Source organism: Macrobrachium rosenbergii, chromosome 1 (genome assembly GCF_040412425.1).
Source record: "Macrobrachium rosenbergii isolate ZJJX-2024 chromosome 1, ASM4041242v1, whole genome shotgun sequence".
NCBI lineage: Eukaryota > Metazoa > Arthropoda > Malacostraca > Decapoda > Palaemonidae > Macrobrachium > Macrobrachium rosenbergii.
Genome location: NC_089741.1, coordinates 41,623,042 through 41,648,154, shown reverse-complemented (window position 1 = coordinate 41,648,154; position 25,113 = coordinate 41,623,042). Strand labels below are relative to the sequence as shown.

General features: G+C 36.5%; 3 protein-coding genes across 8 annotated transcripts in view; 2 read left to right on the top strand and 1 right to left on the bottom strand.

Moving 5' to 3' along the window:
- LOC136825331 (E3 ubiquitin-protein ligase RNF181-like) overlaps nt 1-11,254 on the top strand; it is a 23,083-nt gene extending 11,829 nt beyond the window's left edge. Inside the window, exons 1-6 of one of the 3 annotated variants that reach the window (XM_067081663.1) lie at nt 1,408-1,515; nt 6,695-6,806; nt 7,099-7,207; nt 8,246-8,355; nt 9,317-9,391; nt 10,643-11,254. In XM_067081663.1, coding sequence (XP_066937764.1) covers nt 6,699-6,806; nt 7,099-7,207; nt 8,246-8,355; nt 9,317-9,391; nt 10,643-10,702 — 462 coding nt within the window. In that variant the 5' untranslated portion in view covers nt 1,408-1,515; nt 6,695-6,698 and the 3' untranslated portion in view covers nt 10,703-11,254. Of the gene's footprint in view, nt 1-1,407; nt 1,516-3,402; nt 3,587-6,694; nt 6,807-7,098; nt 7,208-8,245; nt 8,356-9,316; nt 9,392-10,642 lie in introns of those variants that run through there. The other 2 variants (XM_067081578.1, XM_067081756.1) reach the window with 2 other exon arrangements.
- Nucleotides 11,245-25,113, bottom strand: Trax (Translin associated factor X). Of its 2 annotated transcripts, none has more exons than XM_067081179.1 (4): nt 24,676-25,113; nt 19,486-19,728; nt 17,771-17,910; nt 11,245-16,517 (listed from the first exon to the last, which is right to left on the bottom strand). In XM_067081179.1, exons 2-4 carry the CDS (start codon nt 19,692-19,694, stop codon nt 16,051-16,053), a joined length of 816 nt encoding a protein of 271 aa, XP_066937280.1. In that variant the 5' UTR covers nt 19,695-19,728; nt 24,676-25,113; the 3' UTR covers nt 11,245-16,050. The 2 variants fall into 2 exon arrangements, with proteins under 2 accessions (XP_066937280.1, XP_066937230.1); XM_067081129.1 differs by lacking the exon at nt 24,676-25,113 and adding an exon at nt 22,668-22,788.
- The window catches only part of bou (boudin), a 50,943-nt gene continuing 49,821 nt past the window's right edge, over nt 23,992-25,113 (top strand). For 2 of the 3 annotated variants that reach the window (XM_067081437.1, XM_067081351.1), the window contains exon 1: nt 23,992-24,408. In XM_067081437.1, the coding sequence (XP_066937538.1) occupies nt 24,336-24,408 (73 nt within the window). In that variant the 5' untranslated portion in view covers nt 23,992-24,335. The remainder of the gene's footprint in view (nt 24,409-25,113) is intronic. The other variant, XM_067081264.1, reaches the window with a different exon arrangement.

Below are 25,113 nucleotides of genomic sequence, written 5' to 3'. Positions count from 1 at the left end.
ATATAGGAAGCCCTTCGATTTGGTATCTTTCATTTTCTTGGGGGAGATATTTCTGCCAAAAAATGGATTTTCAAATGACTATTGTTTGAGTGACCTGAAGAGAATGTTGGTATAAAAGTTAAATTATTCTTGAACAGTAACCCTCTGTAAAATACCTGACCACGGGCTTTTAAAGCGAGACATTCAATAGTACACCAAATAACTAGCCTATAGGTAATTTAACGTGTATATTGTATGTATGTATGTATGTATATATACTGTTTATATATATAGTTAATTAGAATTTTTGTGGTTTTGCACTATCGTTGATGAGCACTTGTTTCTCAAATGTTGCAAGTCTTCGCTAATATAGTATCGACTATCTATCGCTACCGCTAAGAAATGGCATAAAAAGTACTGGTCGCACCGGTATGAAAAAAGCGTATTGCTCACTTCTGTCTCTGAGCACAGGTTAGCAATTGAATAGACTAATAGTCGTAGTTATATAGAATAATACAGAAATCTTCGAACGCTCTTTTTGACCCATTGTAGAATCGTGAGAACGTCCTGTACTCAGCAGGAGTGAGGAAAAGAAAATTAACTTGGGCTACGCAACAGAATAAGGAAAATAGATATACTGTAGTCGAATCGAACACCAACTACATGAACCTCGTGAGAAGTGCTATAGTGAAAAAGTAAATGGTTTCAGAATAGGCGAGTTGATCGATTATAGCAAATAAAAAAATAAATACTGAAATTAATCGATTAAGAAGAAAATTATGAATGCTAGAGGCAAGACATTAAAAGACAAGAAACGAAAAACAAGTAATAAATGCCCCGAAGTTTCTTCGGCGTAATCGAGTTTTCTGTATAGCGTATATTATCAAGGCCATCGAAAATAGGTCTATCTTTCAGTGATATCGATATTATGCTGTATGAGCCGCGGCCCATGAAACTTTATCCACTGCCTGGTGGTGGTCTATCATATATCGTTGCCAGACGCCCGATTATGGCCAACTTTAACCTTACACAAAATAAAAACTAATGAGGCTAGAGGGCTGCAGTTTGATATGTTTGATGGCTGGATGATCAACATACCAATTTGCAGCTCTCTAGCCTGAGAAGTTTTTAAGATCTGAGGGCGGACGGACAGACAAAGCCGGCACAATAGTTTTCTTTTACAGAAAACTAAAACGGGACGCAACTGTCATCACGAAAACGAGAAGCAGCAAACTAAAGGTGAAAGTACAGTTCTTAGGAATGTGATATATAAAACGGGAACTATTATAAAGAGGCCGAAAAAAATCGTCTGGTAAGCTCTGGTTGTCAAGGTAAATGACGAGATACTGTTATTCAATGTGGGTATCTTAATTAACATGGCAGGTGGGTGAGAAGGCACCGCGGGGGTATCTTATCTTTATCATTCAAGTGTATTTTCGGAGGCACTCTTATCGACCCTCTCTTGATTTTAATAGGCAGCAGACATCTTCTTGTGTGTCAGTCATAGCCTGTAGTTTGCTTGAATAACCTTTTCCTGTAAGTCATACCTGTTTTTCTGTAGGTATGGGTTCATTTTCGGTAACGTAGGCCTGCTAGTTTTCACATATTTTAGCTCTTGTGTTCAAAAGTCCCAAGTTGTAATTTAGATTTTGTTGCATATTGATTCCCGTAATATATCTTTATAATGTTCCCACGTGTAATTACAGTTAATGTGATATATGGCTCGAAGAAGTCTGACTGATTGGTTGTAAGTTAACTGGCGTGACAACAAAGAGGTCTCTACTCTCTATTCGTTATTTCGGTTGTATTCTTTTTGTTGCGATGCGGGTCCAAACACCTTTTGTGTTCGATTCTCGGGAATCAACATCACAACTTTGGTGTTTTGTGACAAAGGCAAGTACAGCACATTAATCTTGCGATTACATGCTTTTTGCGCATATATTTTAATATATTTCTCTTTTGGGTTTCTTTACGAAAACTGCACTGGATAAATATTAATGTCAATTTTGCTCGGCATTGCTCGTCAGTTAATACTCTTGAGTTTTCTCTCTTTACTTTTGGTACTACAGTATTATTAACTTTCATTGTTTGTTATACCAAACTTGTTATACCATAAGGATGTGCATCCTGTTCTTTCCTAATCTAGTTTCACGCTTTCTGTCCATCTAACTCTCAAAGGTCTTCACTATGGTCTAGTTTTGGACCGGACATGCTAGCTTCAACAACTTTTATTTACAGTTAGACGTGCATATATATATATATATATATATATATATATATATATATATATATATATATATATATATGTGTGTATGTATGTATATGTGTAAATATTATTTTTAGGTTCCCCATATATCATTCATTTTCTACAATTGGTAGCTCTTTTTAAAGAATTCCCCAGCTTTTCATTTGTTCAAAACTATTGGTAGCTCCCCCCTTTTTATTTAATTTTCTCAGTTTTCATTTTAAACAAAACCTGATGGCAGTAATTGATCCCCCTTGTGTATTGAGTTAATACTTCTCGTAGATTCAGTCTTATACAAAGCCTGCCCGTATATGGGTTTTCTGTAATTTCTGCTTCTTTCATATTGAACAAACTTTATTAAATGTAATAATATATATTTCATACAAAACCCAAATACTATACAATGATGACATTCACTTACACTAACCCGATTGATTTCATTTTCACGATTGCAATAATAAACTCCCCGTTGAGTGCATTACTATAGAAACGATTAAGTCTCCAATAACCATGTTGTATCAAATCTCGTAATCACGAAAGTATTTTTTTAAATGCACTTTAGACTACTTTATATTACTGAAAATTATTTTTTAATGAAAAGATGGACAATAGTCTTTCATGGTACAGTTTTTATCAGTTACCTGAGGCTATCTTTTTCATTACCTAATGCTATCTTTTTCACGTCAAAATCTAAATGTAAGGAGTCTTTCATACTGATTTATTCATGTAGTTTGTCCAACCATGACTGCATAAGATTTGTTTTCTAATAGTTCTTTTGTGTTTACTGTAACCAGCCCGTAAAATTATATCCAGAATAATGCAGACCTTAAACTTATGTTGAAATGCAAATAAATAAGCGAAATGAGGTAATGAATAATTGATCAATCTTTTGGAATTAGCTTAAAACAGATGGAAAAAAGAATAATAGCCTGCAAGGTTCATCTACCTATTTTAGTGCATGATTTTGTAATGCAGTTACAGCGGATTATTATTATGGAGTGACTAACTTGAAAGTGTCAACTTATCCTTAGTATATAAAAATGGGAAAAGGCACGATAAAACGAAGAAGACACATTTAAAAGAACACTAGATTTCTTACATAAATATAATTGAGTATTTATTACGTTTTGTCGAACTTATTCAAGTAGTGTCTGTCTCCTACACAACCCGTAAAGAAGAAGAAGAAGAAGAATCTATCACAGAAGTGTTTTGACGTATAATGATGACATTGAGTAAAGTGAGTTAGACTAAGTCTTGTCGTCCGTCGAACAACTTATTAATTTAGTTGGCGCAGAACCTGACATTCTTCCAATTGCAAGAGGAGTCGTAATTGCCTGAATTGTGTTTTTGTAACCGAGATTGGTGAGTAGTTTAGTGTAAGGAACCGTTAAGTCAGCCAATTTTGTGTTTATATTACGGTGGGCCTGTATGTGCTTGTTTTTTTAACGTCATAACTTGTCATCAGGAGATTATTACGAGCATAAGAGGAGGGAAATTTGATATAAAGTCGCGGATCCTTATTAGTTTTGTAGGGTAGGTCTATTTGCTTAGGGTAAGTTAAGATAGGATGATGATGCATTAGGATAGGCTTACTTTAGACCAAAAGGTGAGGCGTAGGATAAGTTAAGGTAATTCTATATATTAGCTCCGCGCCTGTTTTTACCTTTTCAACTGGTTTTTTCTACACTTTTAGGGTTCTGGTACCGGCGGTGGATCTGTTTGTTGTCGGCCAAATGGAATGTCCCATCGCCGTGTTTAGTACTGGCCCGGGGGGGAGTTGGGTACCCATACGTTAAGTTATTGCACTTGCCGAACGGGATATGAACCGTTCGAAACATACGTAGCCTTGCTCTGTCTTGTGAAGGTCGCGTATGGAAACCCCTTGTCGGATGGACTTCAGGGGTTAATTACAGGTTAATTACACTCGAGCGCCAAAAATTAAAGGTAAATTCACAATTAGCGACCAAAAAACTGTAGAAAAAGCTAAGTTAGAAGGCAGTTGCCGCCGCGGAGCTACTATATAGTTCTACCTAAGTTAATATGAGGATTATCAAACATTGAGGGTGAAATGCAGATTAAGGGGTTACTAATTATTCAATGGTGGAGGTCCAGGGGCAGTGTGCCCCCCCCAGTTAGGTTAGGTAAAGGTAAATTTAGTTGGATTGAATTGAATGTAGAATTTAGGCCAAAGGCCAGACACTCGTACCTATAAGATCATTCAGCGCTGAAACGGAAATTGACAGTAAAAGGTTGTAAAGGTGCAACAAAAGGAGAGCCTCACGGTTGCGCTATGAATCAATTGTTAGGAGAGGGAGGAAAGTAAGATGGAAGAAAGAGAATATGAAAGGGGGTACAGTAAAAGGAACGAAAGGGGTTGCAGCTAGGGGCTGAAGGCACAATGCAAAGAACCCAAAGTAATGCCTACAGTGCACCACATGGGGTGCAGTGACGGCAGTACCCTCCTATAGGGATTATTTGCCTTATATTCCTTTTGAAATGCCAACTACCAAATTACTGACTGGTAACCCTGACTGCCTACTTTGCATTTGCTCTGACATTAATATTGAAGATTAGTTGTGTACGGTATATATGTTGTTCAGGTATGCACAATGTCATATGGGGCGGGGGGGGGGGGGAGCAAAACCTCCTGGTCAGGGCACATTTCCCTAGGATAGGTTAGGTTAGGATGCATCACAGTTAAACTGTGTCTTTGATCTGGTGCTATATCTTGCTGTCTCTGATCTGGTTTTGTATCTTGCTGCGGACCTTGGGAATAGGCCTAATGTGCCCAACTCCTCTTCACTTTTATCTGCGAGTTAAGTGTAGGCAAGTGTTAGGCTCTGTGAAATGTTCTCAGGTAGGCTCTGCTTTTAGTAACCCTAGGTATGTTTTTGTTTTTCCAAGTTGTTTAACACTGAGGGATAAATGATGACAACAGGGGTACTGCATATGGGTTATTGATTGGCAAATTTATGAGTAATATTATACAGTTTGAGTAAATTTCATGCCATGCTTACTACAGTGGTGATGATTGTGGGATATTTGCTGGCTATTGGAGTTGTATGTTTTCAGTTTTTCATTTTTTTTTTTTTTTTTTTTTGCACTTCAACTACCTCTGTGAGACGCTGGACTAATTAGGTGAAAACTGTGGATGTGTGGTTTCAGTAATGGACTACCCTCTAATTTCTGACCAAATGCATGGCCCATATATTTTTCCAAATGCATATCTCATGTTTTAATAACATATCATTGTCATTGGTGCAAATCACTTCTTTTCACGTGTTCTCAGCTCCTTCTATATAAAAATTGCTGTATGGGCTTATCCCTGTTGAAAACCATGGTTATAAGGGTGGAGGGACTGTTAATGAGTGTTTTATACTAACAGGAAAGGTCGAAAGTGCATAAAATAAAAGATAAACTATCAAGATACATATGGTTCATATCTGTAATTGGTATTAATTGTGAAGCAGGTTAAAGAACAAAAATTTCACAAGGCCAACTACAATGGTTGTATCCTGACCTTATCTTCCCTAACCTAAGCTACATGTGGTGCCAGGTCCTTCTTGACAGTGCAACACTTGAATGGCCTCCCACCCTGTGGTTTCTTACCCTTTTTTTTTCAGCCTATTTATGATCTCAGGTCTTCCAGTGCACAAGTCATACTGTATATGCGCTCTTACCTTTATCCTCTTTGACTTTCTTCCTCTCATGTCTTAAAAGGACAAGAGCTAGGATATTGGTTTAGAGTCCCACATAGCTTTTGTTATTGCAGCAAATTCCACCTCTTAATAATTACCTTTTCCTGGCTTAATTTTGTTTACAAGCCACTTGTGTGTTTTCTTGTTAAGATTTCATTTCCATATCATCAGTTTGAAATAGTAGACACCAGTAATTTTTCAATTTGGGCAAAACCTGTAAACTTGACCAATGTTGTAAATTACTTTGAAACTTGGCTCTTTCCTCAGTGTGTTAATGTCTGCTTATTAAAAAAAATTTTAATGTATAAGGGTTTCTTCCAACACTGGTACCATCTTTGTCAGGGCTATCTACCAGAACGAGGACTTAAGGTTCATTGCATTGTTTTGAGCCATTTAGTTTTACACCCAGTTAGCCAAAAATCCCATCTCTTTATGCATGGTAGTCTAGTATATTTGTAATCAAATCTGTAAATTTTAAGAGGGGTGTGGAAATTCAAGATGCAAATGGTTCATTTAAATGGATGTTCCCTCCTTGCAGCCCTTTTGGGTGGCAGTTATAAGTTTAAGTTTGTCAAAGAATAAATACAGTTCACTGAAATTCCATTTTGTGCCACTTTATAACAAATTGTAATTCTTGAATGACCAGTAGTTTAGAATCACAAGTCTTAGTTGGTGTGCTGACCTTCTGAAATATAATACAGTAGTTTGTATGGTGAAGTTTTGTACGAAATCTTGATTTTAAGGTGCATCATGATAAACTTTTACTTTTCAGTATCATGTCATCATACTTTGAAGAACATGGGTGCAGTCCTCTACAAAGAGGCGAGGTCCCTGATCATTTTCTACATTTTGCACGTTTGATACTTCGTGGAGGATATTGGCAGGTAGGCATTTTTTTGCATAATTCCATTTCAGAATTGCAAATATATTTTTGGGTAACAGATCACCCTGCTTCTTAGAGGAGAGTAATTGCTTTTAAGGAAATCAGTAAATCAGTTGATATGGGTCATTTAAATGCTTAATAAATTAGTAAATACTGTACTAATAAAGGAAGGATTTGTCTCAGGCTTAGAGTAACATGACTGCTGGTTGCTGGGAAGTGGATGATGATTATAGTTGCTGTTCATATTGGAAGACTTGTCATTTCACAAGGAACCCTAATCTTTCTTGTTGCAGGATATGCAAATAGAGTTTACTCAGCTCTTTGGGTTTGGAGACCGCCCACCCCCACCAGCTTCCAAGGACTTCATAAAAAGCTTAGAGACATCAACTATATCTGAAAAAGGTAGTGACAGTTCCACAGATTTAATCATATATGTGCCGCAATGCAAACCAAACTTATATTCATTCAGATTTCAAAGTCTGTCATTTTTACTGATGCTTTGTAACTGGTATAGGTGCAGATATCCACTATAAAAACATAGATTTTGTTATTTACTGTTTCAGCATTCATAGGGTATTAATGGATAATGGAAACCACATTGTATGCAAACCATTCAGTACTGTGAACAGGTTCTTATATCTTGAGGCCTTAAGCTTTCCTCTCAACAAAGGGGTTTTAATGCTTGCATAAAATTCACATTGATGGCATTTTTATTTTTATTAGACAAATCAAATAATGTGTGAATACTAACAACAATTTTGTGCACTCAACAGAACACCAGCCTCCATACTATTAAATTTTATCATTACTCCCAAAATGTATGTAAACAGAACACCAGCCTCCATACCATATTAAATTGTATCATTACTCCCAAAATGTATGTAGTGTGCTCTCACTTTAAGTAAGTACTTCCCTTATGCACAGTGTGATTTCACGAGTTGTACTACACAAACACCAAGTTTATTTCCTCTCGACTTCAAGTTACAGTATTTGTTGTCTGAATGCTTCAGTCTTGGGGATGAGAGACTGATTTCAGTGGATTGCTATTTTTTGTTTTTCAACTCAGGTTCCCCTTTTCATTTTGTCACAGCATTTACATGGATTTTTGATTCATCATTGATGCCCCAAGTGATGGTTTTGCACCCCAGTGCATTCAAGGATTGCAATCCATAACCCTTTGCTTTAGAGCTTCTTCAGCATTGAAGAAAGTTGCTAAAGAACATTGCATGGTTTTAGTAATTCCAAAATAATACTTGGATGACAAATTTGTCACTGCTGCATAGCTCATTCAAGTGTAGTATTGTACAGATAATTTTAGGTAGGTTCCAACATCTAGCACTTTATGGCATTGATAGCATTAAGATAGAGGTAATTGTTTGGTTAGCCATCAAAAATGTTGCTTAATTTTATTCTGTGATTAAAAAATTATTAACTTTGCAGGAGGACAGTGTCCAGTGTGTTTGAAAGAGTGGAAGGAAGGGGAAGAATATAAAAAGCTTCCATGTAAACATATATTCCATGACCCCTGCATCATGCCATGGCTTGAAAAGGTACTTGTTGTCACTTTGTAAATTTCCATTGATTATTTTCTGTCGTAATTTTCACTTGCTGGTATTTATTTTTCCTCAGGGCATAAAAGAGAATTTCAGACCGAACAAGAGAGTAGAAAGCACTAATTTATCATATAACCCTTTAAGAGAAAAATGACAAAATCCGTGATGTCTCAATTTTTTTTATTATTATTTTCACAGAACATCTTAATTGATATCCTTAACTTCGAGGGATATATATACCCATAAATAATGAAATGCATTTTGAGAAGCAGCATATATTTTGAAGTTAATCTAGGTTTTTGAGCTTCACTCAAACACTCCAAAGATTTGGAGGTTAGTATTCATTCACAACCTCATCTAGGTTTTTGTATATAATTACGGGAATATTTTTTACATTGACAGGGAAAAGTATGTGCTCATTCACCCACGATCCATTTCTAATTCCATACTACAGTACAGTAATGTACTCAACTGTATTTTAGATAGAAAATATGAAATTCACATCAATCAGTAAATTGAAATTTCACTGATAATTGCTACTACAAGACCCTAAATAGTGAGTTATCGACTAAATATGCTGAGTTTTTGAGCAACTGAATGATATTAATTTTAATTGTTTAAAAAATTTTTAACAATCATATCCATGTCAGAATAAGCAAAGCTCATGTCAGAAAGTTAACATTATTATCATGATTGTTGAGAGTAAATCAGTTAAATTAGATTAATCTGCACCTCCTACATACACAGTTATTCATTGTGTTATTCTCATGAAAAATGCCCATGTGTGTGTGTATCTGTTAGTTCCAAACATTTCATTCAATCAGTTATTCCATAACCATTCTGTTAAATTGCTGTGATAAGATTAGTAAATAATAGGAACCAAATCCTCAGTGTCAAGTGAAGTAATGTATTTATCTTTTATAAAGGGTTTTTAACATTATTTATTTATATATTTCAGACAAATTCTTGCCCAATGTGTAGACATGAACTACCCACTGATGATGAGGATTATGAGGAATACAGGATACAAAAAGTAAGGAAATATTATGTTGGGTAAACTTGTACCAAAATAGTCATATAGTAATTTAGTTATGAGGGTATCCACAAGTAATTACAATTCATTTTAATTTTTACCAAATAAAATTTGGAGATTTTGATTTAACACCATTACTATGTCCAGTTTTATAGCTTGAGGCCATCTTCAAGAGGTAGTGCTATGGCTGAATTGTGTGTACTCTCAAAAAACCATAACCCATTTGTTCATACAAATACAAACTTTTTTATACTTCATACAAATACAAACTTTTTTATAGTTATCAAATAAATTCTTTCAGTACTAATTTGCAGTGCTGTGGAGGTGTCATCAAATTGGCCTTAGGCATAATAGGCAAGTTCATAATGGATCATCAGGTTTTATAAGTTATCTTTTTAGTCCCAGAATGAGAGATTGCAGATAAATATCAAACTGAACTTCCCTTGAACAAAACTGTGAGGAAAACTGGGAAGACTTAATGTCCATATATACATGAAAAACACCTACTTTCACTTACCTGTGCACTCGACATCCAAAAAATAACTGATGCATGAGGAGCTGTCATATACAGTATGTTTTGGATCCTAGGATTCTGCCTCTATTCAGCTCCTACATAGCAACCAAGGTGATGACTTCGTAGCATCAGAGGTCCATTCATAGAGTATTTAATGTCTAAACTTTAGAGGAAAGTGGTTGGTATGGGACAGTTGTCTGGTTATCTTTAGCAGTACATACTGATTAGTTTTTGAGTTAACTGTAGTTTAGACCTCTTCATTTTCAAGTTAACTATTCAAGACTATTTCATTTTCAAGTTAACTATTCAAGACTATTCCTTGTTTTCCTCAAGGGAATTGAAGTGTCTGCGATTCACGTGTACTGCATGATTATCATAGAACAGTCGGGGTTTGCAATGAAAACACCTGCATTTCACACACCTCTCTCCATCCCACTGAGTGGCACAACTCTGGTCCACAGATAATTACAAAGCAAAGCACTGAATTGAAGTTATGAGGGCTTCCTCCACCTGGGAAGGTCTTGGTTAATATTTAATTACACTTCACCACTGCATGTTATATATCAGACCAGTGGGAGAGTGTTATGTATACCCTGGCCTTTCCAGTGCCTCATACATTGTGATCTCAGGCAGTTCATAATTCATATTTATACATCTTGATGATCTAATATAGATAGCAGATGACAAAATAAAGCGTATGCTATAACTGGCTTGCTAATTTTGTTTTCCTTTTCCAGAAAAGGGCAGTCGACCGTGAAGCTGAGTTAGAAATGTTACACAACTCAATGTTTTCATAGTCTCATCCTGTTTTGTATCAGTATTAATTCACAAGGTGTGCATAGCAAGTTTTAATGTATAAACTACTTCGTAAATCATTACTGTAATCTATTCATTACCAACCATAACTAATACAGAAAGTTGAAAATACTCTATAGGTTTATGTAGAACTTTCAAGTAATTTACAGCTTTTGTATATTTGTGAAAAAAGTTATTCCCTCACTGTGTATATTGTACAGAAATAGACTTACCTAAAGTTCTGTTAATTTCAGGGAAATTCATTGGTTTATTAGACTAATGAAATACTGCATCTATTTTAGGTAACTCCAAGTAGAATTAGTCATTCATTACATTGTAGAATTGTGAGAATTGTTTTGCCATTATTCTATTATGCTTTACAGTTAAAAAGAAGCCTTTAGCCCAAGTCAGCATTAGATTATTTTGAAGACCATATTACCTAATAAGATCTTGTATTACATGAAATTAATCTGCACCATTTAGATTTCCACTGTTTTCTAAAATGCATCTGGTCAAACCATTTTTGGTACAATAAAGATGAACAGAGGAAAAAATGTTTTATTAGTACACCTATAATTTCAATTCCAACATTTTTATAAAAAGGTTTTTTTTTTTGAACTGGCAAAGAGTTTCACTTCCAATATTTGTATCCTTTTCATCTCCTTCCTCATCTTTCCATGAGCCAACTCATGTCCAATCAGGAGTTTTGTTATGTACTGTTTAATCAAGCCTATTGTCCCAAACCCCATAAAAAAAGATAATTTTCATAAAATTAATTATTTGGATACTTAGCTATTATTAAAGTTAGCTCTATCTTTGTGCCGTTTGGCGCGATCGGCATTTAAAAAAAATCAAAATACGCTTGGCTAACTAGCTAGGACTGTCTTTATATTCACCTGTATGTCACACCAGATGGTGCTGACACCTGTTACCCACCAGATGGTGCTGGAATGTTTACATTGTCATATTTCTTCATGACCACCCACTACGATGTGGGGAGGCTGGGTGGGTTTCCACTTTTAACAGCAGGTAAGTATCCAAATAATTCTATCATGAAAATTATAATTATTTAGAATGAATCTTACCTACTATTTAAGTTAGCTGACTACCACATTGACTGAGGATGGTGGGTTGGTGCAACCAGAGAAACAGTTCAGCCAAGCAAACTAAAAGCTTTTTAATGGGGAGAAAAAGCATCTCGACATTCCTGCCTTACTAGCAAGTACTGTCGCCAGACACTGGAACCGCAGCAGGGTGTAAGGTCCTCGTAGCGATACTTGTCAGAGGACCCTTACAGGGAAAAAGGACTCTACCTAGTGAAGATACAGGCAGTCCCGGGTTTACGATGGGGGTTCCGTTTTCACGCCGGGCCATAAACCGAAAAATCGTAAAAAATCCTAAGAAAACCCTTACTTTTAACGCTTATTGAAAATGATGTAAACTGCATTTTTATTGAGTTTTTCATAAAAAAAAAAACTCCAAATTTTGATTATTCTGCCGTTTTGGAGCCATATTTCTTCTGTCAGATCGGCGTACGACATGTCGTAACCCCGGAACATGCGTCGTAAACTGGAAAATAATTTCTGATGAATATATTTGAAAAGCGTAATGCGCGGACCCGTCAAACCGGGGACTGCCTGTAATTACTAACTTCATATAAGAAGATGCACACCTACACACCGATGTATACCTTCATGCTCCCAAAATTCAATAGCAAGATTCCTAGCAACTAACAATGAGATAGAAAGCCAATGTTACTATCATATTTGGTTCAGGAGAAAGAGTCCCTGCCGTAGTGAAAGGACTAAGGGCTTAACACATGCTAAAGTTGAACATTCGCAAAAAAAAAATGAGGCAAAAATAGTTATGACTCCTCTGAGCTGCAAGACAACTTTCTCTAGAAGAAGGTTTTAAAGGAAATAGAGCCATGTTTATGGCACGGAAGCAATGAAGATTATCTCCAAAAAGGGTAAAATACTCAGGAATCAACTTGTGTGCATAGACTTCAGCCATCTTGGACACAGCAGTGTTTGATCTTCTAACACCACATGAAGAAATATGACAATGTAAACATTCCAGCACCATCTGGTGGGAAACAGGTGAATACAAAGACAGTTCTAGCAAGTTAGACAAGCCTATTTTGAGTTTTTTTAAAAAGCCGATCGCACCAAATGGCACGAAGATAAAGCTAACTTTAACAGTAAGATTCATTTCGAAAAAGAATCTCGTGTTTTAACCCATGAAGTGTATAAGTAAAAAAAAAGGATACCTTTACATCAAGACAACCTGAGCTGCTGTTTGCAACTGACAGGTTGAATGCCTTCCTCTATTATCTGCCTCTTCCCTTGCTAGCATCATATCTTTTCCACTGTGAAGGGGACCAAATCAGACAATCTTCACAGGGAAAATTAGGATTGCAGGTTCTAACCCTATGACAGGAACAATATTGGAGGGGATTCACAGACATGGAGGACACAAATTGACCATATGCCTGCTACTAACTCTTCCTGGGTACATCTGCACTTCACTCAAAAAAAAATTTCAACTTGGCAACAGAATGTGAAAGTAAAATTAAAGATTACAGTACGTACATACCGTTGCCTAAATAAATACAGTATCATCATCTGAATGACATCAACTCAAAATGTTTAATCTCAATGCTGTTCTACTTTTTCATAATTCCCTTATTTAGTTTATTATGAGTAATATTACATTATTCTTTAAGTCTCAAGTAACAAATCTACTGCTGCACCTTACATACAAAAAGGTCTCCATAACCTCTACATTGCGTCGATGGAAAGCAAGATTTACTTATTCAGCCTCATTGTAGTGTTAATACATATTCACTAAGTAAAAGTTAAAAATGAATAAGTAGCATTATTTACAAGAAAAACATTATACAGTACCACCTCAATGATATTGAATAATTTGGGGAAACCAAATTTAGTTTTCCCAACTGACTAGATTAAATGGAAGTTTTCGAATTGCTTAGCCTATGATAGACAAAGTTCACAACTAAAACACAGGCACCTGTGATGTAAATATATGAAACTGTAGCATGCTTTTCTTTTCATTCAATTTCTGTTATAAATCTGAAATAGTTTTTAACTTGTTTTACATGCTACTTAAACCAGTTTCACATTTACATTCAATACTGATGTTTCTAGTACCATGGTATGCATTGTGACTGTAAAAACTATTCAATTCGACAACTGAAAACATTTTAATGCGCCTAATGTTTTACCTACTGTTGTGAATTCCATACTGTGAACTTAGTTTTTTCTATCAATTACTTTGAAATAACAAATTAAGAATCAATTTTAGCTGTCTCGATTATCAGTGGTTCACTATTTTGTATGCCTGACTACTACTGGGTTACTTTTAGTTTTTTAGGAGTACATTCAATACATGAATTATAGGGTAAGGGTTTGCTGCCTTAGTACAAAAATAACATACTACTTTCATTTACACACACATACAACTAAAACTTGCGTATGGTCTGTTTCTAATAAAAAAAGCTAGGACTGAGGATGCATAAATTCATTCTCGTTCAATTAGGTTTTAAAAGCCTAACTGGAATTATGCATACTAATGTAAGATTAGCATAAAGCATATATAGAATCAGATACTTTTCCTACAAGACTTCTGAAAATTTGTAAGTATATTAAAAAATACTTCAGTAAAGCCTATTTAGCTAATTTTCAGGAAATTGCTTCAAATAATTAAAATACTGTTTTTAATGTATTTTATCCTTTATAAATCTCTTAAGGAGAGACCACTGAATTACTTCTTGGCACTCTCACCCAAAAGATTTCTTAAACGATAAGTAAAAAGCTGCGCAAGGTAAAGTTAAAGAAGTTGGACAGCACTGTGGGGGAAGAGACCAAAGGGAACATATGGACGTATTAAGCATAAAGCATTACAGCTAAATGCCAAAGAGTACTTGCAAAACCTTAGTACCACCTACAGAAGGAGCCCCAAAATATTTTAGAACTCTAACACCTTGAAATATTTAATCCCTCAGTAAGCCACCCGGCATGTGGAAATAAATAAATAGATAATAATTACACCTTTCTTAAGGGTAGAAATTTAATTGCTCTTTTCCTTCACTGGTGTTATCTGTCAAGATTTATTTTAGCTTTATATTTTGTTATTTAAACATCAATTTCTATTCATCTCCCTACACTATAGTCTGTCTAACACTAAGATCGCTCGTTACAATAAATGAATGGGCTTAGAACACTCTACTTGAGTGAAAGTTTTCAAACATATAGACATGAGTTGAAAACGGACACTAAAAACACATTTGACATTATATATTTTGACTGGAAACCTAATTTTTTACATACAAACAAAGATGTGGATAATTTTTCCATTGTGAGAGGAGAATATGGGAAGCGAAAGCAGAAGCTACAGTAAATGAGAGGTCTTGGGCAAAACCATACACAGGGATTAATGTTAAAAGAATGATTTTTAAGTGGCTAAATAAATTTGGCTGCACTGCTTTTTCTATCTGGCCACACCCTAGTAATCTTAAGAGTGTTTCACAGAATTTAGATGTATTTATGTGAAGGCTGCTACTTCTACTACTACTACTACTACTACTACTACTACTACTACTACTATCATTAATATTAATAATGATAACGTGACCTGGACAATCAGACTGGGATTGCCATAACCTAGATTTAAGATAAAACTTAAAAGGTAAATTATTTTTCACATGCTACAATACTATAATACCAATGATAAATATGTTTACTGAAAATAGTTTTTAAATAAATGAATATGAGTAAATAAAGTACAAATTAACAGTCAGTACTGGGATCCCAACCAATGTTCATTTATTATATTACCACGTGTCTGTCAACTGAATATAAACTTAAAAGACAATAAAAACTATCAGAAATATGCACCACAAGTTCAATTTTATTGTACTTTAAATTTTTTTTATATAAACATCAGCTTTGACCCTGTAAGTTTAAGCAAACAAAATTTATATTCAATCCCCTTCAAACCCAAAGGAATTTATCAACCTTGGACTGTCTTATCAACCCTCTGGGGTCAATATCAACCATTTCAGAGACTCCTGATTGACATCAGTCCTATAGAGAAAATTCTAATGTAAAACTACAAATCTAATTCATAGAGTACAGCAAAGTTTAATTACAAAAACTTGTCTACACGTCAGCTGCTAAGATGAGATTTTCCACTGCCATATCACAGTTTACTGAATTATATATAAAAGAAACATTAATTAACATTAATGTGCTATAAAAAAAAATAACACAGCCATTTGCTAATATCTGCAAATTGTCTAACCTGGAGCAATCTACAACCTTTTTAGAAGCTAAATAAATTCCTGATGGCTTTCATCCGCATCATACATGGCAAAAACATCACCCAGCATTTCAGCTGGAACCTCACTTTTTCTGAGTTGCAGAGAATAACAGGCTTCTTCAACTTTATGTAAGCTTGATCGAAAAACTGTAAATTTATAATACAATTCTCTCAGAGGAATATATCCGAGAGATAAGAAACCTCCGTGAATTCTTTTCAAAACATCACAGATTCTGTAGCAAACCTCAAAATCACCAGTACTTACACATTTGATGCAGAATCTCATGAGCTCTCCTGTCAAGTCTGCAATACCAAGAATATACTCTTTAGGCTGAACTAAAACGCTCATTGGCACAACATCATTGTCCTCTTCACTGCTGCCAAAGCTCAGGCGCTCCTGTATATCTGAGTGGCCAATGATTTTATCAGTGGTTAAAAAGTGATGCAGGGAGAGAGCTTCTATATATTCTTGCAAACCTAAAAAAAAAAAAGTAAGCAAATTATAAATAATTAGTTCATATTCAGAATACTAATTTCTAATTATGCTTCACATCAAACCCAATAAAAATATACACCCCTGCTTTGCAGTTTGCATGCTCCCAAAACAAACAGTCTTCTGCCCTAAGAACACAAAAAGCAGAGTAGCTTCAACCAACTACTAATATACTGGTAGGCAGTAACCATCTTCCTGACTGCTTTGTGCCTCAGGTAAAGCACATCAGTATGATATTCTCCCAAAGTTTACATTGGCAGTTTGAAAAGTGCTCACTCATTTTCATTCTTTTTTGAATAATTTCTCCCAATTATTTCATTACTGTCTAATTTAAATCTATCTGAATTGATTTTATGAAATTTAGGCTGTCATGCCAAGCACTGGGGTACTTTTGTCCATTCAGCACCAAAGACAGCGAAAAAAGGGAGTTGAAGTGGTTGTACAGCAAGACAGAGACCCAGAAAAAGCCACCGTTGCACTACAAAGTAATAGATAGAGAGGTTGAATAACAAGACTGCAGAAAGAAGTGGGAACAGAGGTAAAGTAAAAGGCTAAAAAATGGGTGCAGCTATGGGCTGTTTCTGCCACACTTGCTGTGCAGATGCTCATGCTGTCCTCGCTGGTCCTATTTTGCCAGCAGTGTCTGATATTTCTGCTACATATGCTGTGCCAGTGCTCATCCAATGCCTGCTTCACCTGTTGTAGCAACTGCTTCTCTTATGCCTGCTGTGACCCCCTGTCCCTGCTGTGTCAACTGTGCCAGCAGTTATCACTTCTACTCCTGCTGTGCTGTCTAGCAATTTTAATGTTGGATGCTCAGTCTACATAATGTATGAGGTGGTTGCAGATGTATGGAATACAGTCCAGGTAGTATTAGTGCCATGAGTGTGTGCTGCGGCTCCTCTTGATTTTCTGAACAAAAGGCTGTGAATCTTGGGAACATTGCACACTGCAATGATGGGCTTGATAATACAGTATATAACTGATGGGCTTATATGAGAAACTTGTTTTAGGTTGTAAAAACGGTGTACTTTTGTACATCTCTTACAAACCCCGATTTGTGTTACAAAAATAACTCGACCACTATGTAGGGTGCAGCGATTAGTTCAACATCAAGAATATCATTACCGTCATTTTAAATAAAATTACAATTCAATAAAACTCAAAATTTGCAACAGTAGTAATTTGTTATTTCTTCCTTTAAAGTATTTAAAATTACCAGAATCTTTTACCTTACCTCCAGTGTATGCATAAACAAACTGATAAGGCTCTTCATCAACAAGTTCTTGTGCAATATACTTCATTTGGGTTTGCTCAATTTCTCGTAAATCACTGGCTGCCGATGAGAGTATTTTTTCTCTTTCATCACCATCAAGCCTTGAAAAATAATGTAAAATACTGTAATGAAAAATATTGGTGACAAAAACAAATATTTAAAGAAAATTGTAGTCCTCATCAGTACAAACCATTGCCTTGCTAGAACCCATTCCTTTGGTAACCAACAGACAGACCAATCAAGAAATTATGAAGATCTTGCTGTTTTAAGTGATGATATATGCCTCTAAAGTGGTGAAGTAACCCCACCTTTCCTCTAACTTTGCTCTCAAACTGACACATCTACTACTGCACAGTGAAAGAAACCCCCTCCCTTGGTGCAGAATACCATAACCCTACCTAGTAGTATAAAACAAGGGCCAGCACTACTGACAGCATTGTTCCATGAATATTTGTACCATATCTTCCTTCCTTCCTTTAGTTCTACCATTCTACTGGTATCCCATCTTACCACAATGTTTTTTTAACAGCCATCCTTGTATATACTGTATATTTCACTATTCTAGTTGCACTTCATGTTTTTTTTATACCTTCCACAGGCAGATCTCTTGGTGTTCCACCATTTCAAGGTCTTTTTATAGTGCATTCTACTAGTCAATGAACTTCACCAAAGTTCCCTGTCATTATAACGGCACAGCATTATAAAGTAGTTCACTGAGATCACCAAGTTACACCTCCTAACGTTTGTAGGATTCACACCAAGAATTTATTCTGAAATGAGAGATGAAAACAGAAGCTATATTGAAGTTAAAGAAGCTGGACAGCTACATGTGATTATGGGGAATGGCTGGAAAGTAAACGCAGAACATGAAAGATGGGGCTCTAGGGACAATGCAAAGAACTTTCAATACTATCTAAAATTAGACTCTCCATGGCACACTGAAAGTTGTATCCCTCCATGTGGTCCAAGAGTCTGTGAGATCTGGCCTGGACCCCCAACACAAACCTAAAGTTTTTTAAAGGACAGTACCCTCTTTTCTAAGAGTTGCTTTATCTTTTACCAGCTTGGCTTTGCACCCATGCTTTTATGACAATACTGTATCCTCAAGATACAACCTGCCACTGGTGATTTTGATTTCAAATGCTACAAGGTTCAAATCTCATGACACAGCTATACCAATAACTTCAAGGTTTTCACAAATCATAGAGATTTTACAGTACAACAATGGTTCACATTCATGACATTTTTTAACTATTAAATTTCAAAGGCATACAGTACACTAAATGCTCTTTAGTGCAAAATGAAGGCAGTTACCTTTAACTGTATAAGTTACATCTCTGAAATGGCTAAAAATTGTATACTGTAATATTTTATAAATTACCACGTAAGCCCATCTCCCCACCTATTGGACTGCACAGCCTACAATAAAGTAAAAGCATTTTTGATCACAGTTTTATCTAAGTATATTTTTAAAACGGAGTTAAGAACTGTAAGGATTCTTGTAGCTTTTCATTTGGTTTTATGCGAGCTTGCAAAAAAATTGAATCAATATTATCCTAAAGTATGGCTCCTTACAGTTCCTTAAATGAACAGTAGGTAGGGGTCCACTTAAAAATGTAGTGGCATCGACAACCCACAGTACTACCAACAAACAGCAGAATAGGCTAACAACTCACCCTGGTATTCTCTGAAGTGAAAAAATAATTCTCTTGCTTCGTACTGTTATGTCCCTGCTTGTTTTATAGACTCTCTCGTACTTGTCATTTTTATCCACTAACGTTCTTGAGTAATCTCGAAACAGAGTCATTAACGGCGTGTCTTGGGATGTGTCTGAAGCCAGGTGCTTCCTTTGCTTTTCACTGCCTTCCTCAGTTGTTCTCGACATCCTGAAGTATCTTTCTCACATACTACCCGAAGGCCTGGGAATAAATATGCAGGAAATAAAAGGTCTCAATAAATTTCAAATAAAAAGTTTTTGTTAAACTATAAGTACTGTTACATTAATGGCAATGCATTTGTGGAGTACGCTGTGACAATATACAAGAATGAAAGCATATCAAAATCAGTCCTACTCAAACTATTCAAACAACTCTGACTTAGGCCTCAGTTAACCAAATTGGCCCCTTCCTTCATTTTTAGTTTACATTCTTAAATCACTGAAATTCCTATTTTTCATATTGTCAGGCAATCAAAACTTTAATAGCTCTCATGCTGAAGCTCCATGAAGTTTTCAAACTCCAGCTTCTTTACATTCCATTCCAATTAGTGTGACTGAATACTGAGCAAGTAACTGTGGTTATGGAAACAAGTCCTAGTCCATTATAACCTAAATTTAAGTTATTCCATAATGATTATATACACTATGACAGCTTCACGTTCCACATGGAACATGCAGCAAAAGCTTTGTTCAATTTGCAATTATCATCAGCCCACAAATCACAAATGCTTAGCATGAATTAAGAAAATGGCAAAAAATTAAGTATACATTAGTTTAACCAGACCACTGAGCTGATTAACAGCTCTCCTAGAGAGGGCTGGCCCATAGGGTTAGATTTATTTTACATGGCTAAGAACCAATTGGTTACCTGGCAATGGGACCTACAGCTTATTGTGGAACCGAACCACATTATAACGAGAAATGAATTTCTATCATCAGAAGTAAATTCCTCAGTTCTTCATTGGCCGGTCAGAGAATCGAACATGGGACCAGCAGAGTGCTAGCTGAGAACGATACCCACCCGTCCAATGAGGAACCAAGAAAATGGGCAAGTAGGCCTGTAGGTCATGATTTACCCCCAGGAAGTCGCTTCCTCAACAACTTCCACATAACTGCACTAGGTCAGCATGAAAATATCAGGGGTAAATATTTATTCAGAATCTACTGGTCACTTTGTTACCCAATATATATGTAATTGTAATGGTGTCTGGATCTCTGGCTTCTTATTCTTGTCTGAGTAGTAGTTATGAAAAATTTAATATTTAAAGTATTTTAGTTTGATTCTACCAGTACTGACCACTAAAAGCATCATCCACTTCAAAACTCCGCCACCAGCTGCATTCAAAACTTCAGAATCCAGGAAGTAGCTGTTGACGCCTAAATGTTAATGTAGGCTAAGGGTGACGGTGAGGTACAGCAACAAACCCTATGTTACTTTACTTTGTGATGATCCTGTATTTTACTTTGGCTTATAACATTCTATTTAATGCTATGTTAGAATTCATCCCTGCACCTAAACTACAGTGTTCTAGGTCCGGCATTTTGCGCAAGTATGTCAATCACTTATTGGCAGCAAGATGCTAAAAAATGCCATGAACCTGCCTGTAGGCTATGGCCACTGCCTTCGAAGGAAGGTTGTTAGGGATGTATTAATAAACTGTAGGCCTACTAGGCCTATAATTTATAACACTAGGTTAGATTTTCCTGGGGGCCAAGGGGAACTGGACCCCCCTAAACAGGTTAGACCACATATCTTACATTAGGTAAAGATGTATTGCTGTTACTGCCACTACTTTATTCTGGTGCTGTAGGCCTATTACTTGTCTGGTGATTGTTACTAGATACAAACAATTAGTAACCATGTTTTTAAAATGACTTATCCCGTGATTTGCGAATTTTCAACCACTCCTGTTGATCTAGTTCACCAAAAACCCTGTTTGCAAAAACAACAGGCCTATGGCCAAAATTGCAAGACATAGGCTAATATGGGCCTAGTCAGAAAATATATTGTTCATGGGGTAATCTGGGCATTACTTCATAAGTTGCCAATACACGATATGAAACTGTGACCTACGTTTTTGAGAAGAGCTTGGTAATTCTAAGCCACAGTTCCGCGGTGAGCTAGACTGTGGCAATTGACGTCTTCCTATGTTATTTTACTAGCTTATAAAATTTAAAGTAATATTATGTCGGGCTGGCTGCAACTGGAAACTGTAATTGACCTTTGAAGACTATTAACACGGGTGAATCTAAGCCAGCATTCACGGTGAACCCCCGCCTCCAGCTAATACGGCAAAAATTGTAACTACTAAACACCAAAAATACCAACCTAATGCACCCTAGTGTTTCTGCTACAATTTGCTATATTAACTATGGAGGAGGGGTAGGCCTCGCCATGGAATGCCGGCCGATCTACCTCGTCAGGTAATTCAAGTCGTTTAGTCTTCAAAGGTCGTTTACGGTTTAGTTACAGCTGGCCGACAAAACATTACTTTAAATTCTTGAAAAGTAAGTAAAACAACATAAGAAAACGTCAATCGCCACAGTCTAGCTCACCGCGGAACTACGGCTTGGAATTACCAAGAGCTCTTCATCCTCGTTACTTTGAACCCCATAAACACTACGCGCAAATGATAAAAAAATGATTCAAATTACGACTTATAAGGTGAGACTACATCGCCTCCCCCAAAATAGCTGATACGACAAAATTGCAACCAGCAAACACCTTAGATTACGTTAGGTTGGTATTTTAAGGTTCTTTTAGCCTAGCCTAGTGCCCTAGGCCTATCATTTCCTAGCCATTTTTGCTTAAAAAACCCCAAAATGGTTTTTCATGCAAAAACGGCTGGCTGGAGTCTTATTGGCAGCTTATGAAATCTTGAGGAAAGCTATATATACAAGGTACGCCCCCAAAAAATCATTGTTAATAACTCTAAATTATACGCAGGAGGCAGAGCCATATTAGGCCTATACGGGAAGCCTAGGCCTATGCCTATTCTCGCGAACATATTAACCTAGGCCTAGCTTTAACACTCGAATTCAGAGCAACTCGCATGCACATAACATGGCGAAAAACACAAAAATATTGTTCATATCTCAATATATTCAGTAATATAAGTTTAAACAATTAATTTTACTCACTAAGGAGTCTAATGCGGTCTTTTGATCAGGCTGTAAGCGCACCTGGTAGGCAACTCGAGACCGTTTTGTTTACACTTGTGACGTCATCTGCAAACGTCATGGAATTACAGATGCCGATTGTGTACGGAAAATGAATGTTCTATGTTTAAATTATAGAGTTAACAATAGGTTGTTGTTGGGTTGAATGCCTTTATTTTCCACAGTTACAAGTTTAGCCGCCTTATGCCTGCACGGGTGATTGTTCTGAAATTTAGGGCCAGCGTAGATAAGAGTAAGACGAATAAAATACGCTTTAAATGACTGATGGAAAAATGAGTTCATTATCTTCACTTTGTTCTTTTTATAATGTCGAGTTATTTGCAATAGGTACCAGGTTTGTCTAATTTTCAAAATGGGACGCTGCAACAGAGCCTGACTGTACTAAATAAACAGTTCATGAGACGGGAAACAATAAAGAGGACACTATAATCTCTTCAGGTATATAATAATGCATATATCAAGCGCAGCAAAGACATATTACACTTGAGTACAATGTACAGCAATGCAGAAACAATTATTCTTAGACGAGTTATCAACTTATCACATTGTAAATTCATAAGAGACAATGCTATGGATCCGCGACCACTGATATTTATTAAATGAAAGGAAAATCTTAGGTCTAGCAGCAGCGTCTACAATAATTCCGGTTTCCAAATGAAATTACTATTTTTTCTGGTCTAAAATGTAAAAAAAAATAGTAGACTTCAGGGTGTGTTCCATAATGAGGATATATTGTAAGGTATCTGTGCTTTGGTATTTGCAAGTGACTTCTCAAAATTTTCATTGCATATTTGATTATTTCTAATTGTATCCCAGGAAGTATATAATGTCGGTTCCTATCTGTTAGTAAGTCATGACCTTTTATGCCCAATCAAGTGGTAATTTTCGAATGAATGTATTATTGCACGGTTGTCGCTTGCAAGCAAATCTTCATATATTAGGAAAAACAATCTGCAGGTCAATCCAATCAAATTATCACAAACGGGTCTCCGCAGTTTCAAAAGCAGAATTGTTATGAAACTTTCGTAATCAGAATAGTTCCTTTTATTTGATTTTAGTAAAACTACTCAGTGTAAAAATGAAACATTGTTTTGGTTTAATATATTTCATGTTGGTTTCAGTGTTAACAGACTTATGATTATTCCAACAGTAAATTATCTTATTTTACTTTGCAGAAATCACGGATTAAATTATTAAGCTGCCGTTTGAATTTGTTACGTCAAAAGTGGTCATATAACTGAAATTAGTCATGTGTGTCACGGGCTCTTGCTTTTTCGACCGACGCACATTCATGCAACGAAAGCAAATGGACGGACGCCACATAAAAACGCAAAGCTCATTGGCCAAAGAAACCGAACCCTCGAATTCCGGCGATATCATTGGCTGGGCGACAGCGGTTGCCAGACTTTCCAGCAGAGGGTCCAGAGACCGCGGTCCAGCGGGTCCAGGGAGGGAAGAGGCCGAAGAGCCGAAACACAAGCCATCACGCCACGAAGTCGGTCGGAGGAGAGAGAGAGAGAGAGGAGTGAGTCATAACGAAAATGGACGGCAGTATCGGACTAGACGTAGAAGTGTGAGGATCGCAGCTCCTCGTTGGACTACCTCCCCTCACCTGTTCTCGCCGAAAAGATGGATGTATTTAAGTTAAATCTAATCGAGATAGTGTACTTATCTCTGAGTATACTGTGCGTCGTCAAAAATGGTGAGTATCCGTCGACAAGGAGTCGAATATCAAAAGTTTACTGAAACGCCAAAAGTTTCTTAGTTTGGAATGTGTGTGGGGCTGTTTGAAACATTGTGACCAGAATTCGTTTGGTAGAATTAGGACTCACCGTGTGGCCTGTCGTTATATTTTGAGTGTTACAATACAGAATTTAGTCGTTGAGTTTATATTGGAAGAGTATTTTTCTGTAAATGAGCGGTAGGTGAGTTAACAGGTAAAACAGGGAACTTCGACGGGGGATCTTACCTGGCGTAGCTTAGCCTACCTGGTGGCGGGCGTGGCTAGGTGTGTTCCGTAGGTGAAGGTGTCTTCCGTTGGAACCAAATTTTCGGCACACAAGATTAAGCCGTATTTATATAATTGTGTAACTGAGTTAAATGTAGACAAACGGATCACCCGACTCACAGTGTATCGATTTTAGCCAAAATCCCTTATTGCGTACAGCTTAGCCTTTAGAGTTCGTTATCCTAAGACAATAGGTTTCGAGGCGGAAACGAAAAAGATAGAGTCTAGGATGAGATAAATAGGTATGTACGGCCGTCTTTTACGCGTTAACATTACCCCAGTCAGGAAAATTACGAATCCCGTTTCGTTATTTTTGAATGAATGGCAAACGTATCAGTTTTCAGTGAGATTTCCATATCGACGGTATTGTAGTCTCTCGTGATCCCACTCACCCACCAA